Below are 17,570 nucleotides of genomic sequence, written 5' to 3'. Positions count from 1 at the left end.
AAAAAAATCCCAGAGTGCATTGCTCTAAATGACGTCACAAGGACGTGAACATAAATTACGTCCAGCCATATTCGCGATCGAATTACGCAAACAACAAAAAAATTCAAAACTCGGCGCGGGAACAACGGCCATACTTAACATAGGATACGCCGCACATACCCCTCATATAGCAGGGGTAACTATACGCTGGAAAAAGCCGAACGCAAACGACGTAAAAAAAAAGCGCCGGGCGGTCGTTCGTTTCTGAATCGGCGTAACTCCTCATTTGCATATTCCTCGCGTAATAATACGGAAGCGCCACCTAGCGGCCGGCCTGGAATTGCAGCCTAAGATCCGACGGTGTAAGACACTTACACCTGTTGGATCTTAGGGATATCTATGCGTAACCTGATTCTATGAATCAGGCGCATAGATACGACGGCCGGACTCAGAGATACGACGGCGTATCAGGAGATACGCCAGCGTATCTCTTTTCTGAATCCGGCCCATAGGCTATATTACAAGGTACACCTTTAGTAAAAAAAAAAAAAAAAGGCTTAGCAAAGGACAAGTCTCATGTCCTAAAATAAGCAGAACTATGGGCCTGATCCACAAAAGGGATACGCCGTCGTATCCCTGTTTCTATCTATGGAACTGATCCACAGAATCAGTTTCTCATAGATAGGCAGAAGATCCGACATGTGTAAGGGACTTACACTGTCGGATCTTAGGATGCAGTACCGCAGCCGCCACTGGGGGCATTTCTCGTCGAAATCCAGCGTCGGGTATGCAAATTAGCACTTACGGAGATCCACGAAGCTTTTACGCTTCGTTTTTTCTCCGTTTTGCCTGAAAAACTTGCAGGGGCGTAACGTAAATGATCCGCTCACCTATCTGAATCTAGCCCTATGACTTTAAAGCAGAACTTAAGCTAATCACCACCCCCTAAAGTGTTTTTTGGATCTTAAGTATTAGTTTGCCGTCGCAAAATTAGGGCTGCTTTTACAAAGTGTAAACTGTTTACTCCTTGTAAAAGTATACCCTTCTATCCCGCGTCGCTGTCATTTTTTTAAAAAAAAAAAATTTTTCCCGCCGCAACTCTTTTTTTTTTTTTTACGCCTGTCGCGATTCTCAAAACCCGGCGCAACGTAAATCCGCGCAAAGCACGTCGGGAAAATAACGTCGGGAGCATGCGCAGTACGTCCAGCGCGGGGGCGCGCCTAATTTAAATGGGACTCGCCCCATTAGATTAGGCACGCCTTGCGCCGGACGGATTTAAGTTACACCGCTAAAATTTTTTAGGTAAGTGCTTTGTGGATCAGGCACTTAGGTAGAGATTTTGCGGCGGTGTAACTTAAATGGCAAAAATTAAGTTACGGCGGGTTTTTGTGGATCAGGACCTATATCCACAGAGAAGGCAGGGCTTACATAGAACCTTCATTGTTGTGTATGCGGCTATTAGTAGTCTTGATGTTCTTTTGACAAACCTTGACTACCTAATGCATATCTGCGAAGTTCCTTGTAGGTTGGTCATAAAGTTTTTTTATAAATTCCTGTTTTTGCAGCAGTAAAACAGACTTTATCTGAACACAAGAACACTAGTTTTCTTCTTTTTAAATGTTACTTAAGATGTACATTCTATGTGTATAGATAGCTTTAGTATTTGTTATGACCTGTCTTAGATACTCAGAAATAAAAACTGTTAAAATGTCTATAGGAAAAAAATATATATATATTATATATATACAGGCTGTGATGCAAATTTTTCACCAATACTAACTACTCTGTCTCTCTCATCCATAGGCACAGTATATATTTTTACACCAGTGTGTTCTGGACTTATTAGCAAGCAAAGGCAGTAACCAGGCCATCTGCTTTGTTAATTATTCTGCCCTTCAGAAAATGGACTCCTTGGATGCCATGGAAGGTAAGCAGATACACACTGTACCCAACATGTTTCATTATCCTTCAAACACAGAAACTCATCTGAACTCTGCCTTTTCTTCTACTCCCCTTACTCTTAAAAAATTATTTTCAATTTTGTTTACAGCAACTTTGTGAAAGAAAATTTGCTTCTGAAGATTTAAAGGAGTTTTTTTTCTTTTGGACAAACTTTATTCTTATTCTTAAGGCCCAGTGTTATTTTATTTCTGTTATATTTATTTATTAGATGATCAATAGCAGTGCATCTCTTAGTGTTAACTAGACAATGCATTTCCTGAGGAAAATGCGAGTGGGAATGCTGAATAGCTGAATTGCTGAGCCCGCACAAAAGCCATTCACCATAACCACTACACTATCTTTAGGACATACAAGCAGTGTTCCTTCAGTACTTATAAAGCCTAATATCACACAGCTCCTTTCTCTATCTGCAATATAGAGAGTGTCCTGACTTGACTGGTCGCCCCTCCCCCCTCAAGAGGCTTTCTCCACATGAGGTGGGGGAGGAGGACTGCACTGAGGTAAAGAAAGCTATTTAGGGAATCAAAATACCATTAGAAACGCTTTCATCCACACACAAAATCAGTTATCGAAGCCTTCAAACAAAACGTAATAAATCCACAACCGTACATGCGATCGATACAGCGACTTCACCGTTTGAAACACAAGACTTTTGTGAACAAATCAGTATAAAATTTATGTTGATAAACTTAAAATTGTGGCCATGCCAGCGATTTAGAAAAGAGCGTCTTTGTGTGTTTTGCAGAAACATTTTTTAGACTTTTTAACATGACTCTTGTCCTTTAGAAGCTCCTGGAACTAAAACTAAAATACGTATCACAAAACTGATCACATTGCCTGAAACCAGACAAGCATACCTACGTTTTGATATATAAATTGTGTATGACAAGTAGATCTTGTGGGCGTGAGAGCAATTTGTTCCCCCTTTTTTTAAAGATAATATTTTTTGTGGATGATCTGCACTCTAAAGGTCACATGACACACTCTAAACCTGCTCCATAGGATTACATTATAACCGATAAAATATCACTAAACGTAAATTGCGTTTTCACAAAAACCGTAAAAGATATCAATCTAAAAAGTCATGTTTGGATAGCTGAATATTTTGTGACCGCTTTAAAGTTTGTTTGGTGTCTGTAAGTGAAAGTATAAGGGAGCTGAAACTTTTGGCAGAACGTGTGTTTTGAAGCGGTAAAAAGCATGTTCTCATTGACTTCAATGTTAAAAAAAAGTGTCTAAAAGCTTAATATTTTAAAAAGTATAAATAGTACAAAAAAACTTGAAGAAGTCCCATCGTTAGCTGAACGAGATGAACATTTTAAAAGTTGAATGGTCTCAATAGCTGAAAGTATGCAGAAGTTACGCAGAGCCAAAAAACGTACGGAATAATAAAATTAAAACTAGAAAATGCATTCCCTGAGGAAAATGCGAGTGGGAATGCTGAATTGCTGAGCCCGCACCAAAGCCATTCACCATAACCACTACACTATCTTTAGGACACACAGCTCCTTTCTCTATCTGCAAAGTAGAGAGTATCCTGACTTCCTGGTCGCCCCTCCCCCCTCAAGAGGTTTCCCCTCCCCCCCAGGTCAGTGAGGAGGAATATTGCCCTGAGGTAAGGAAAGCTATTTATGGAAAGAAATTCCATTACAAACGCCTTTTAATTCACAGACCAATACATTAATTACGCCTCCAAACAAAACGTAATAAATCCACAACCGTACATGCGATCGATACAGCGACTTCACCGTTTGAAAGACACGGCCCTTGTGAACGCATCGATATGAAATTTATGTTGATAAACTTAAAATTGTGGCCATGCCAGCGATTTAGAAAAGAGCGTCTTTGTGTGTTTTGCAGGAAAATGTTTTAAATTTTTAACATGGACGGTCAATGAGAGTGGTTTTGTCACTCTTGTCCTTTAGAAGCTCCTGGAACTAAAACTAAAATACGTATCACAAAACTGATCACATTGCCTGAAACCAGACAAGCATACCTACGTTTTGATATATAAATTGTGTATGACAAGTAGATCTTGTGGGCGTGAGAGCAATTTGTTCGCCCTTTTTTTAAAGATAATTTTTGTTTTCAAAGATCTCCACTCTAAAGGTCACATGACACACTCTAAACCTGCTCCATAGGATTACATTATAACCGATAAAAAAATCACTAAACGTAAATTGCGTTTTCACAAAAACCGTATAAGATATCAATCTAAAAAGTCATGTTTGGATAGCTGAATATTTTGTGACCGCTTTAAAGTTTGTTTGGTGTCTGTAAGTGAAAGTATGAAGGAGCTGAAACTTTTGGCAGAACGTGTGTTTTGAAGCAGGAAAAAGGATGTTCTCATTGACTTCAATGTTAAAAAAAAGTGTCTAAAAGCTTAATATTTTAAAAAGTATAAATAGTACAAAAAAACTTGAAGAAGTCCCATCGTTAGCTGAATGAGACGAACATTTTAAAAGTTAAATGGTCTCAATAGCTGAAAGTATGCAGAAGTTACGCAGAGCCAAAAAACGTACGGAATAAAATTAAGAAGAAGAATAATAAAAAACGAATATCAATACTGGGAATGCTTATTAAAGCATTCCCACTAATTAAAATTAAGAACTAGAAAATGCATTCCCTGAGGAAAATGCGAGTGGGAATGCTGAATTGCTGAGCCCGCACCAAAGCCATTCACCATAACCACTACACTATCTTTAGGACACACAGCTCCTTTCTCTATCTGCAAAGTAGAGAGTATCCTGACTTCCTGGTCGCCCCTCCCCCCTCAGGAGGTTTCCCCTCCCCCCAGGTCAGTGAGGAGGAATATTGCACTGAGGTAAGGAAAGCTATTTATGGAAAGAAATTCCATTACAAACGCCTTTTAATTCACAGACCAATACATTAATTACGCCTCCAAACAAAACGTAATAAATCCACAACCGTACATGCGATCGATACAGCGACTTCACCGTTTGAAAGACACGGCCCTTGTGAACGCATCGATATGAAATTTATGTTGATAAACTTAAAATTGTGGCCATGCCAGCGATTTAGAAAAGAGCGTCTTTGTGTGTTTTGCAGGAAAATTTTTAAAATTTTTAACATGGACGGTCAATGAGAGTGGTTTTGTCGCTCTTGTCCTTTAGAAGCTCCTGGAACTAAAACTAAAATACGTATCACAAAACTGATCACATTGCCTGAAACCAGACAAGCATACCTACGTTTTGATATATAAATTGTGTATGACAAGTAGATCTTGTGGGCGTGAGAGCAATTTGTTCGCCCTTTTTTTAAAGATAATTTTTGTTTTCAAAGATCTCCACTCTAAAGGTCACATGACACACTCTAAACCTGCTCCATAGGATTACATTATAACCGATAAAAAAATCACTAAACGTAAATTGCGTTTTCACAAAAACCGTAAAAGATATCAATCTAAAAAGTCATGTTTGGATAGCTGAATATTTTGTGACCGCTTTAAAGTTTGTTTGGTGTCTGTAAGTGAAAGTATGAAGGAGCTGAAACTTTTGGCAGAACGTGTGTTTTGAAGCAGGAAAAAGGATGTTCTCATTGACTTCAATGTTAAAAAAAGTGTCTAAAAGCTTAATATTTTAAAAAGTATAAATAGTACAAAAAAACTTGAAGAAGTCCCATCGTTAGCTGAACGAGATGAACATTTTAAAAGTTGAATGGTCTCAATAGCTGAAAGTATGCAGAAGTTACGCAGAGCCAAAAAACGTACGGAATAATAAAATTAAAATTAAAATTAAGAACTAGACAATGCATTTCCTGAGGAAAATGCGAGTGGGAATGCTGAATAGCTGAATTGCTGAGCCCGCACAAAAGCCATTCACCATAACCACTACACTATCTTTAGGACATACAAGCAGTGTTCCTTCAGTACTTATAAAGCCTAATATCACACAGCTCCTTTCTCTATCTGCAATATAGAGAGTGTCCTGACTTGACTGGTCGCCCCTCCCCCCTCAAGAGGCTTTCTCCACATGAGGTGGGGGAGGAGGACTGCACTGAGGTAAAGAAAGCTATTTAGGGAATCAAAATACCATTAGAAAGCTTTCATCCACACACAAAATCAGTTATCGAAGCCTTCAAACAAAACGTAATAAATCCACAACCGTACATGCGATTGATACAGCGACTTCACCGTTTGAAAGACACGGCCCTTGTGAACGCATCGATATGAAATTTATGTTGATAAACTTAAAAATGTGGCCATGTCAGCGATTTAGAAAAGAGCGTCTTTGTGTGTTTTGCAGAAACATTTTTTAGACTTTTGAACATGACTCTTGTCCTTTAGAAGCTCCTGGAACTAAAACTAAAATACGTATCACAAAACTGATCACATTGCCTGAAACCAGACAAGCATACCTACGTTTTGATATATAAATTGTGTATGACAAGTAGATCTTGTGGGCGTGAGAGCAATTTGTTCCCCCTTTTTTTAAAGATAATATTTTTTGTGGATGATCTCCACTCTAAAGGTCACATGACACACTCTAAACCTGCTCCATAGGATTACATTATAACCGATAAAAAAATCACTAAACGTAAATTGCGTTTTCACAAAAACCGTAAAAGATATCAATCTAAAAAGTCATGTTTGGATAGCTGAATATTTTGTGACCGCTTTAAAGTTTGTTTGGTGTCTGTAAGTGAAAGTATGAAGGAGCTGAAACTTTTGGCAGAACGTGTGTTTTGAAGCAGGAAAAAGGATGTTCTCATTGACTTCAATGTTAAAAAAAAGTGTCTAAAAGCTTAATATTTTAAAAAGTATAAATAGTACAAAAAAACTTGAAGAAGTCCCATCGTTAGCTGAACGAGACGAACATTTTAAAAGTTGAATGGTCTCAATAGCTGAAAGTATGCAGAAGTTACGCAGAGCCAAAAAACGTACGGAATAAAATTAAAATTAAAACTAGAAAATGCATTCCCTGAGGAAAATGCGAGTGGGAATGCTGAATTGCTGAGCCCGCACCAAAGCCATTCACCATAACCACTACACTATCTTTAGGACACACAGCTCCTTTCTCTATCTGCAAAGTAGAGAGTATGCTGACTTCCTGGTCGCCCCTCCCCCCTCAAGAGGTTTCCCCTCCCCCCAGGTCAGTGAGGAGGAATATTGCACTGAGGTAGAAAGCTATTTATGGAAAGAAATTCCATTACAAACGCCTTTTAATTCACAGACCAATACATTAATTACGCCTCCAAACAAAACGTATTAAATCCACAACCGTACATGCGATCGATACAGCGACTTCACCGTTTGAAAGACACGGCCCTTGTGAACGCATCGATATGAAATTTATGTTGATAAACTTAAAATTGTGGCCATGCCAGCGATTTAGAAAAGAGCGTCTGTGTGTGTTTTGCAGGAAAAATTTTTAAATTTTTAACATGGACGGTCAATGAGAGTGGTTTTGTCACTCTTGTCCTTTAGAAGCTCCTGGAACTAAAACTAAAATACGTATCACAAAACTGATCACATTGCCTGAAACCAGACAAGCATACCTACGTTTTGATATATAAATTGTGTATGACAAGTAGATCTTGTGGGCGTGAGAGCAATTTGTTCGCCCTTTTTTTAAAGATAATTTTTGTTTTCAAAGATCTCCACTCTAAAGGTCACATGACACACTCTAAACCTGCTCCATAGGATTACATTATAACCGATAAAAAAATCACTAAACGTAAATTGCGTTTTCACAAAAACCGTATAAGATATCAATCTAAAAAGTCATGTTTGGATAGCTGAATATTTTGTGACCGCTTTAAAGTTTGTTTGGTGTCTGTAAGTGAAAGTATGAAGGAGCTGAAACTTTTGGCAGAACGTGTGTTTTGAAGCAGGAAAAAGGATGTTCTCATTGACTTCAATGTTAAAAAAAAGTGTCTAAAAGCTTAATATTTTAAAAAGTATAAATAGTACAAAAAAACTTGAAGAAGTCCCATCGTTAGCTGAATGAGACGAACATTTTAAAAGTTAAATGGTCTCAATAGCTGAAAGTATGCAGAAGTTACGCAGAGCCAAAAAACGTACGGAATAAAATTAAGAAGAAGAATAATAAAAAACGAATATCAATACTGGGAATGCTTATTAAAGCATTCCCACTAATAATAAAAAACGAATATCAATACTGGGAATGCTTATTAAAGCATTCCCACTAACTAGACAATGCATTCCCTGAGGAAAATGCGAGTGGGAATGCTGAATTGCTGAGCCCGCACCAAAGCCATTCACCATAACCACTACACTATCTTTAGGACACACAGCTCCTTTCTCTATCTGCAAAGTAGAGAGTATGCTGACTTCCTGGTCGCCCCTCCCCCCTCAAGAGGTTTCCCCTCCCCCCCAGGTCAGTGAGGAGGAATATTGCACTGAGGTAAGGAAAGCTATTTATGGAAAGAAATACCATTACAAACGCCTTTTAATTCACAGACCAATACATTAATTACGCCTCCAAACAAAACGTAATAAATCCACAACCGTACATGCGATCGATACAGCGACTTCACCGTTTGAAAGACACGGCCCTTGTGAACGCATCGATATGAAATTTATGTTGATAAACTTAAAATTGTGGCCATGCCAGCGATTTAGAAAAGAGCGTCTTTGTGTGTTTTGCAGGAAAATTTTTAAAATTTTTAACATGGACGGTCAATGAGAGTGGTTTTGTCGCTCTTGTCCTTTAGAAGCTCCTGGAACTAAAACTAAAATACGTATCACAAAACTGATCACATTGCCTGAAACCAGACAAGCATACCTACGTTTTGATATATAAATTGTGTATGACAAGTAGATCTTGTGGGCGTGAGAGCAATTTGTTCGCCCTTTTTTTAAAGATAATTTTTGTTTTCAAAGATCTCCACTCTAAAGGTCACATGACACACTCTAAATCCCTTCCATAGGGTTACATTATAACCGATTCCATTTTCTGAAAAAAATCGCTAAACGTAAATTGCGTTTTCACAAAAACCGTAAAAGATATCAATCTGAAAAGTCATGTTTGGATAGCTGAATATTTTGTGACCGCTTTAAAGTTTGTTTGGTGTCTGTAAGTGAAAGTATGAAGGAGCTGAAACTTTTGGCAGAACGTGTGTTTTGAAGCAGGAAAAAGGATGTTCTCATTGACTTCAATGTTAAAAAAAAGTGTCTAAAAGCTTAATATTTTAAAAAGTATAAATAGTACAAAAAAACTTGAAGTCCCATCGTTAGCTGAACGAGATGAACATTTTAAAAGTTGAATGGTCTCAATAGCTGAAAGTATGCAGAAGTTACGCAGAGCCAAAAAACGTACGGAATAATAAAATTAAAATTAAAATTAAGAACTAGAAAATGCATTCCCTGAGGAAAATGCGAGTGGGAATGCTGAATTGCTGAGCCCGCACCAAAGCCATTCACCATAACCACTACACTATCTTTAGGACACACAGCTCCTTTCTCTATCTGCAAAGTAGAGAGTATCCTGACTTCCTGGTCGCCCCTCCCCCTCAAGAGGTTTCCCCTCCCCCCAGGTCAGTGAGGAGGAATATTGCACTGAGGTAGAAAGCTATTTATGGAAAGAAATTCCATTACAAACGCCTTTTAATTCACAGACCAATACATTAATTACGCCTCCAAACAAAACGTAATAAATCCACAACCGTACATGCGATCGATACAGCGACTTCACCGTTTGAAAGACACGGCCCTTGTGAACGCATCGATATGAAATTTATGTTGATAAACTTAAAATTGTGGCCATGCCAGCGATTTAGAAAAGAGCGTCTTTGTGTGTTTTGCAGGAAAATTTTTAAAATTTTTAACATGGACGGTCAATGAGAGTGGTTTTGTCACTCTTGTCCTTTAGAAGCTCCTGGAACTAAAACTAAAATACGTATCACAAAACTGATCACATTGCCTGAAACCAGACAAGCATACCTACGTTTTGATATATAAATTGTGTATGACAAGTAGATCTTGTGGGCGTGAGAGCAATTTGTTCGCCCTTTTTTTAAAGATAATTTTTGTTTTCAAAGATCTCCACTGTAAAGGTCACATGACACACTCTAAATCCCTTCCATAGGGTTACATTATAACCGATTCCATTTTCTGAAAAAAGCGCTAAACGTAAATTGCGTTTTCACAAAAAACGTAAAAGATATCAATCTGAAAAGTCATGTTTGGATAGTTGAATATTTTGTGACCGCTTTAAAGTTTGTTTGGTGTCTGTAAGTGAAAGTATGAAGGAGCTGAAACTTTTGGCAGAACGTGTGTTTTGAAGCAGGAAAAAGGATGTTCTCATTGACTTCAATGTTAAAAAAAAGTGTCTAAAAGCTTAATATTTTAAAAAGTATAAATAGTACAAAAAAACTTGAAGAAGTCCCATCGTTAGCTGAACGAGATGAACATTTTAAAAGTTGAATGGTCTCAATAGCTGAAAGTATGCAGAAGTTACGCAGAGCCAAAAAACGTACGGAATAATAAAATTAAAATTAAAATTAAGAATAATAAAAAACGAATATCAATACTGGGAATGCTTATTAAAGCATTCCCACTAATAATAAAAAACGAATATCAATACTGGGAATGCTTATTAAAGCATTCCCACTAATTAAAATTAAGAAGAAGAATAATAAAAAACGAATATCAATACTGGGAATGCTTATTAAAGCATTCCCACTAACTAGAAAATGCATTTCCTGAGGAAAATGCGAGTGGGAATGCTGAATAGCTGAGCCCGCACCAAAGCCATTCACCATAACCACTACACTATCTTTAGGACACACAGCTCCTTTCTCTATCTGCAAAGTAGAGAGTATGCCGACTTCCTGGTCGCCCCTCCCCCCTCAAGAGGTTTCCCCTCCCCCCCAGGTCAGTGAGGAGGAATATTGCACTGAGGTAGAAAGCTATTTATGGAAAGAAATTCCATTACAAACGCCTTTTAATTCACAGACCAATACATTAATTGCGCCTCTAAACAAAACGTAATAAATCCACAACCGTACATGCGATCGATACAGCGACTACACCATTTGAAACACAAGGCTTTTGTGAACGCATCGATATGAAATTTATGTTGATAAACTTAAAAATGTGGCCATGCCAGCGATTTAGAAAAGAGCGTCTTTGTGTGTTTTGCAGGAATTTTTTTTAGACTTTTTAACATGACGGTCAATGGGAGGGCGTTTGAGGCACTTGTCCTTTAGAAGCTCCTGGAACTAAAAGTCAAATGCCTATCGCAAAACTGATCACATTGCCTGAAACCAGACAAGCATACCTACGTTTTGATATATAAATTGTGTATGACAAGTAGATCTTGTGGGCGTGAGAGCAATTTGTTCGCCCTTTTTTTAAAGATAATTTTTGTTTTCAAAGATCTCCACTCTAAAGGTCACATGACACACTCTAAACCTGCTCCATAGGATTACATTATAAACGATAAAAAAATCACTAAACGTAAATTGCGTTTTCACAAAAACCGTATAAGATATCAATCTAAAAAGTCATGTTTGGATAGCTGAATATTTTGTGACCGCTTTAAAGTTTGTTTGGTGTCTGTAAGTGAAAGTATGAAGGAGCTGAAACTTTTGGCAGAACGTGTGTTTTGAAGCAGGAAAAAGGATGTTCTCATTGACTTCAATGTTAAAAAAAAGTGTCTAAAAGCTTAATATTTTAAAAAGTATAAATAGTACAAAAAAACTTGAAGAAGTCCCATCGTTAGCTGAACGAGATGAACATTTTAAAAGTTGAATGGTCTCAATAGCTGAAAGTATGCAGAAGTTACGCAGAGCCAAAAAACGTACGGAATAATAATATTAAAATTAAAATTAAGAACTAGAAAATGCATTCCCTGAGGAAAATGCGAGTGGGAATGCTGATTTGCTGAGCCCGCACCAAAGCCATTCACCATAACCACTACACTATCTTTAGGACACACAGCTCCTTTCTCTATCTGCAAAGTAGAGAGTATGCTGACTTCCTGGTCGCCCCTCCCCCCTCAAGAGGTTTCCCCTCCCCCCAGGTCAGTGAGGAGGAATATTGCACTGAGGTAAGGAAAGCTATTTATGGAAAGAAATTCCATTACAAACGCCTTTTAATTCACAGACCAATACATGAATTACGCCTTCAAACAAAACGTAATAAATCCACAACCGTACATGCGATCGATACAGCGACTTCACCGTTTGAAAGACACGGCCCTTGTGAACGCATCGATATGAAATTTATGTTGATAAACTTAAAAATGTGGCCATGTCAGTGATTTAGAAAAGAGCGTCTTTGTGTGTTTTGCAGAAACATTTTTTAGACTTTTTAACATGACTCTTGTCCTTTAGAAGCTCCTGGAACTAAAACTAAAATATGTATCACAAAACTGATCACATTGCCTGAAACCAGACAAGCATACCTACGTTTTGATATATAAATTGTGTATGACAAGTAGATCTTGTGGGCGTGAGAGCAATTTGTTCCCCCTTTTTTTAAAGATAATATTTTTTGTGGATGATCTGCACTCTAAAGGTCACATGACACACTCTAAACCTGCTCCATAGGATTACATTATAACCGATAAAATATCACTAAACGTAAATTGCGTTTTCACAAAAACCGTAAAAGATATCAATCTAAAAAGTCATGTTTGGATAGCTGAATATTTTGTGACCGCTTTAAAGTTTGTTTGGTGTCTGTAAGTGAAAGTATGAAGGAGCTGAAACTTTTGGCAGAACGTGTGTTTTGAAGCGGTAAAAAGCATGTTCTCATTGACTTCAATGTTAAAAAAAAGTGTCTAAAAGCTTAATATTTTAAAAAGTATAAATAGTACAAAAAAACTTGAAGAAGTCCCATCGTTAGCTGAACGAGACGAACATTTTAATAGTTGAATGGTCTCAATAGCTCAAAGTATGCAGAAGTTACGCAGAGCCAAAAAACGTACGGAATAATAAAATTAAAATTAAAATTAAGAAGAAGAAGAATAATAACTAGAAAATGCATTCCCTGAGGAAAATGCGAGTGGGAATGCTGAATAGCTGAGCCCCCACCAAAGCCATTCACCATAACCACTACACTATCTTTAGGACACACAGCTCCTTTCTCTATCTGCAAAGTAGAGAGTATGCTGACTTCCTGGTCGCCCCTCCCCCCTCAAGAGGTTTCCCCTCCCCCCAGGTCAGTGAGGAGGAATATTGCACTGAGGTAGAAAGCTATTTATGGAAAGAAATTCCATTACAAACGCCTTTTAATTCACAGACCAATACATTAATTACGCCTCCAAACAAAACGTAATAAATCCACAACCGTACATGCGATCGATACAGCGACTTCACCGTTTGAAAGACGCGGCCCTTGTGAACGCATCGATATGAAATTTATGTTGATAAACTTAAAATTGTGGCCATGCCAGCGATTTAGAAAAGAGCGTCTTTGTGTGTTTTGCAGGAAAATTTTTAAAATTTTTAACATGGACGGTCAATGAGAGTGGTTTTGTCACTCTTGTCCTTTAGAAGCTCCTGGAACTAAAACTAAAATACGTATCACAAAACTGATCACATTGCCTGAAACCAGACAAGCATACCTACGTTTTGATATATAAATTGTGTATGACAAGTAGATCTTGTGGGCGTGAGAGCAATTTGTTCGCCCTTTTTTTAAAGATAATTTTTGTTTTCAAAGATCTCCACTCTAAAGGTCACATGACACACTCTAAACCTGCTCCATAGGATTACATTATAACCGATAAAAAAATCACTAAACGTAAATTGCGTTTTCACAAAAACCGTATAAGATATCAATCTAAAAAGTCATGTTTGGATAGCTGAATATTTTGTGACCGCTTTAAAGTTTGTTTGGTGTCTGTAAGTGAAAGTATGAAGGAGCTGAAACTTTTGGCAGAACGTGTGTTTTGAAGCAGGAAAAAGGATGTTCTCATTGACTTCAATGTTAAAAAAAAGTGTCTAAAAGCTTAATATTTTAAAAAGTATAAATAGTACAAAAAAACTTGAAGAAGTCCCATCGTTAGCTGAACGAGATGAACATTTTAAAAGTTGAATGGTCTCAATAGCTGAAAGTATGCAGAAGTTACGCAGAGCCAAAAAACGTACGGAATAATAAAATTAAAATTAAAATTAAAATTAAGAAGAAGAACTAGACAATGCATTTCCTGAGGAAAATGCGAGTGGGAATGCTGAATAGCTGAATTGCTGAGCCCGCACAAAAGCCATTCACCATAACCACTACACTATCTTTAGGACATACAAGCAGTGTTCCTTCAGTACTTATAAAGCCTAATATCACACAGCTCCTTTCTCTATCTGCAATATAGAGAGTGTCCTGACTTGACTGGTCGCCCCTCCCCCCTCAAGAGGCTTTCTCCACATGAGGTGGGGGAGGAGGACTGCACTGAGGTAAAGAAAGCTATTTAGGGAATCAAAATACCATTAGAAACGCTTTCATCCACACACAAAATCAGTTATCGAAGCCTTCAAACAAAACGTAATAAATCCACAACCGTACATGCGATCGATACAGCGACTTCACCGTTTGAAAGACACGGCCCTTGTGAACGCATCGATATGAAATTTATGTTGATAAACTTAAAAATGTGGCCATGTCAGCGATTTAGAAAAGAGCGTCTTTGTGTGTTTTGCAGAAACATTTTTTAGACTTTTTAACATGACTCTTGTCCTTTAGAAGCTCCTGGAACTAAAACTAAAATACGTATCACAAAACTGATCACATTGCCTGAAACCAGACAAGCATACCTACGTTTTGATATATAAATTGTGTATGACAAGTAGATCTTGTGGGCGTGAGAGCAATTTGTTCCCCCTTTTTTTAAAGATAATATTTTTTGTGGATGATCTCCACTCTAAAGGTCACATGACACACTCTAAACCTGCTCCATAGGATTACATTATAACCGATAAAAAAATCACTAAACGTAAATTGCGTTTTCACAAAAACCATAAAAGATATCAATCTAAAAAGTCATGTTTGGATAGCTGAATATTTTGTGACCGCTTTAAAGTTTGTTTGGTGTCTGTAAGTGAAAGTATGAAGGAGCTGAAACTTTTGGCAGAACGTGTGTTTTGAAGCAGGAAAAAGGATGTTCTCATTGACTTCAATGTTAAAAAAAAGTGTCTAAAAGCTTAATATTTTAAAAAGTATAAATAGTACAAAAAAACTTGAAGAAGTCCCATCGTTAGCTGAACGAGACGAACATTTTAAAAGTTGAATGGTCTCAATAGCTGAAAGTATGCAGAAGTTACGCAGAGCCAAAAAACGTACGGAATAAAATTAAAATTAAGAATAATAAAAAACGAATATCAATACTGGGAATGCTTATTAAAGCATTCCCACTAATAATAAAAAACGAATATCAATACTGGGAATGCTTATTAAAGCATTCCCACTAAAAAACGAATATCAATACTGGGAATGCTTATTAAAGCATTCCCACTAACTAGAAAATGCATTCCCTGAGGAAAATGCGAGTGGGAATGCTGAATTGCTGAGCCCGCACCAAAGCCATTCACCATAACCACTACACTATCTTTAGGACACACAGCTCCTTTCTCTATCTGCAAAGTAGAGAGTATGCTGACTTCCTGGTCGCCCCTCCCCCCTCAAGAGGTTTCCCCTCCCCCAGGTCAGTGAGGAGGAATATTGCACTGAGGTAGAAAGCTATTTATGGAAAGAAATTCCATTACAAACGCCTTTTAATTCACAGACCAATACATTAATTACGCCTCCAAACAAAACGTAATAAATCCACAACTGTACATGCGATCGATACAGCGACTTCACCGTTTGAAAGACACGGCCCTTGTGAACGCATCGATATGAAATTTATGTTGATAAACTTAAAATTGTGGCCATGCCAGCGATTTAGAAAAGAGCGTCTTTGTGTGTTTTGCAGGAAAATTTTAATTTTTTTTAACATGGACGGTCAATGAGAGTGGTTTTGTCGCTCTTGTCCTTTAGAAGCTCCTGGAACTAAAACTAAAATACGTATCACAAAACTGATCACATTGCCTGAAACCAGACAAGCATACCTACGTTTTGATATATAAATTGTGTATGACAAGTAGATCTTGTGGGCGTGAGAGCAATTTGTTCGCCCTTTTTTTAAAGATAATTTTTGTTTTCAAAGATCTCCACTCTAAAGGTCACATGACACACTCTAAATCCCTTCCATAGGGTTACATTATAACCGATAAAAAAATCACTAAACGTAAATTGCGTTTTCACAAAAACCGTATAAGATATCAATCTAAAAAGTCATGTTTGGATAGCTGAATATTTTGTGACCGCTTTAAAGTTTGTTTGGTGTCTGTAAGTGAAAGTATGAAGGAGCTGAAACTTTTGGCAGAACGTGTGTTTTGAAGCAGGAAAAAGGATGTTCTCATTGACTTCAATGTTAAAAAAAAGTGTCTAAAAGCTTAATATTTTAAAAAGTATAAATAGTACAAAAAAACTTGAAGAAGTCCCATCGTTAGCTGAACGAGATGAACATTTTAAAAGTTGAATGGTCTCAATAGCTGAAAGTATGCAGAAGTTACGCAGAGCCAAAAAACGTACGGAACAATAAAATTAAAATTAAAATTAAGAACTAGAAAATGCATTCCCTGAGGAAAATGCGAGTGGGAATGCTGAATTGCTGAGCCCGCACCAAAGCCATTCACCATAACCACTACACTATCTTTAGGACACACAGCTCCTTTCTCTATCTGCAAAGTAGAGAGTATGCTGACTTCCTGGTCGCCCCTCCCCCCTCAAGAGGTTTCCCCTCCCCCCAGGTCAGTGAGGAGGAATATTGCACTGAGGTAAGGAAAGCTATTTATGGAAAGAAATTCCATTACAAACGCCTTTTAATTCACAGACCAATACATTAATTACGCCTCCAAACAAAACGTAATAAATCCACAACCGTACATGCGATCGATACAGCGACTTCACCGTTTGAAAGACACGGCCCTTGTGAACGCAGCGATATGAAATTTATGTTGATAAACTTAAAATTGTGGCCATGCCAGCGATTTAGAAAAGAGCGTCTTTGTGTGTTTGCAGGAATTTTTTTTAGACTTTTTAACATGACGGTCAATGGGAGGGCGTTTGAGGTACTTGTCCTTTAGAAGCTCCTGGAACTAAAAGTCAAATGCCTATCGCAAAACTGATCACATTGCCTGAAACCAGACAAGCATACCTACGTTTTGATATATAAATTGTGTATGACAAGTAGATCTTGTGGGCGTGAGAGCAATCTGTTCGCCCTTTTTTTAAAGATAATTTTTGTTTTCAAAGATCTACACTCTAAAGGTCACATGACACACTCTAAACCTGCTCCATAGGATTACATTATAACCGATAAAATATCACTAAACGTAAATTGCGTTTTCACAAAAACCGTAAAAGATATCAATCTAAAAAGTCATGTTTGGATAGCTGAATATTTTGTGACCGCTTTAAAGTTTGTTTGGTGTCTGTAAGTGAAAGTATGAAGGAGCTGAAACTTTTGGCAGAACGTGTGTTTTGAAGCGGTAAAAAGCATGTTCTCATTGACTTCAATGTTAAAAAAAAGTGTCTAAAAGCTTAATATTTTAAAAAGTATAAATAGTACAAAAAAACTTGAAGAAGTCCCATCGTTAGC

At 37.5% G+C, this 17,570-nt stretch overlaps 1 protein-coding gene across 1 annotated transcript in view; it reads left to right on the top strand.

The window, feature by feature from the left end:
- The window catches only part of PTPRQ (protein tyrosine phosphatase receptor type Q), a 326,169-nt gene that overhangs the window by 296,409 nt on the left and 12,190 nt on the right, over positions 1 to 17,570 (top strand). The window contains exon 47 of the mRNA XM_040341603.1: positions 1,783 to 1,906. Coding sequence (XP_040197537.1) covers positions 1,783 to 1,906 — 124 coding nt within the window. The remainder of the gene's footprint in view (positions 1 to 1,782; positions 1,907 to 17,570) is intronic.

This window comes from Rana temporaria, chromosome 3, assembly GCF_905171775.1.
Source record: "Rana temporaria chromosome 3, aRanTem1.1, whole genome shotgun sequence".
NCBI classification, from domain to species: Eukaryota; Metazoa; Chordata; class Amphibia; order Anura; family Ranidae; genus Rana; species Rana temporaria.
This window is presented reverse-complemented; position numbering and strand designations above follow the sequence as displayed.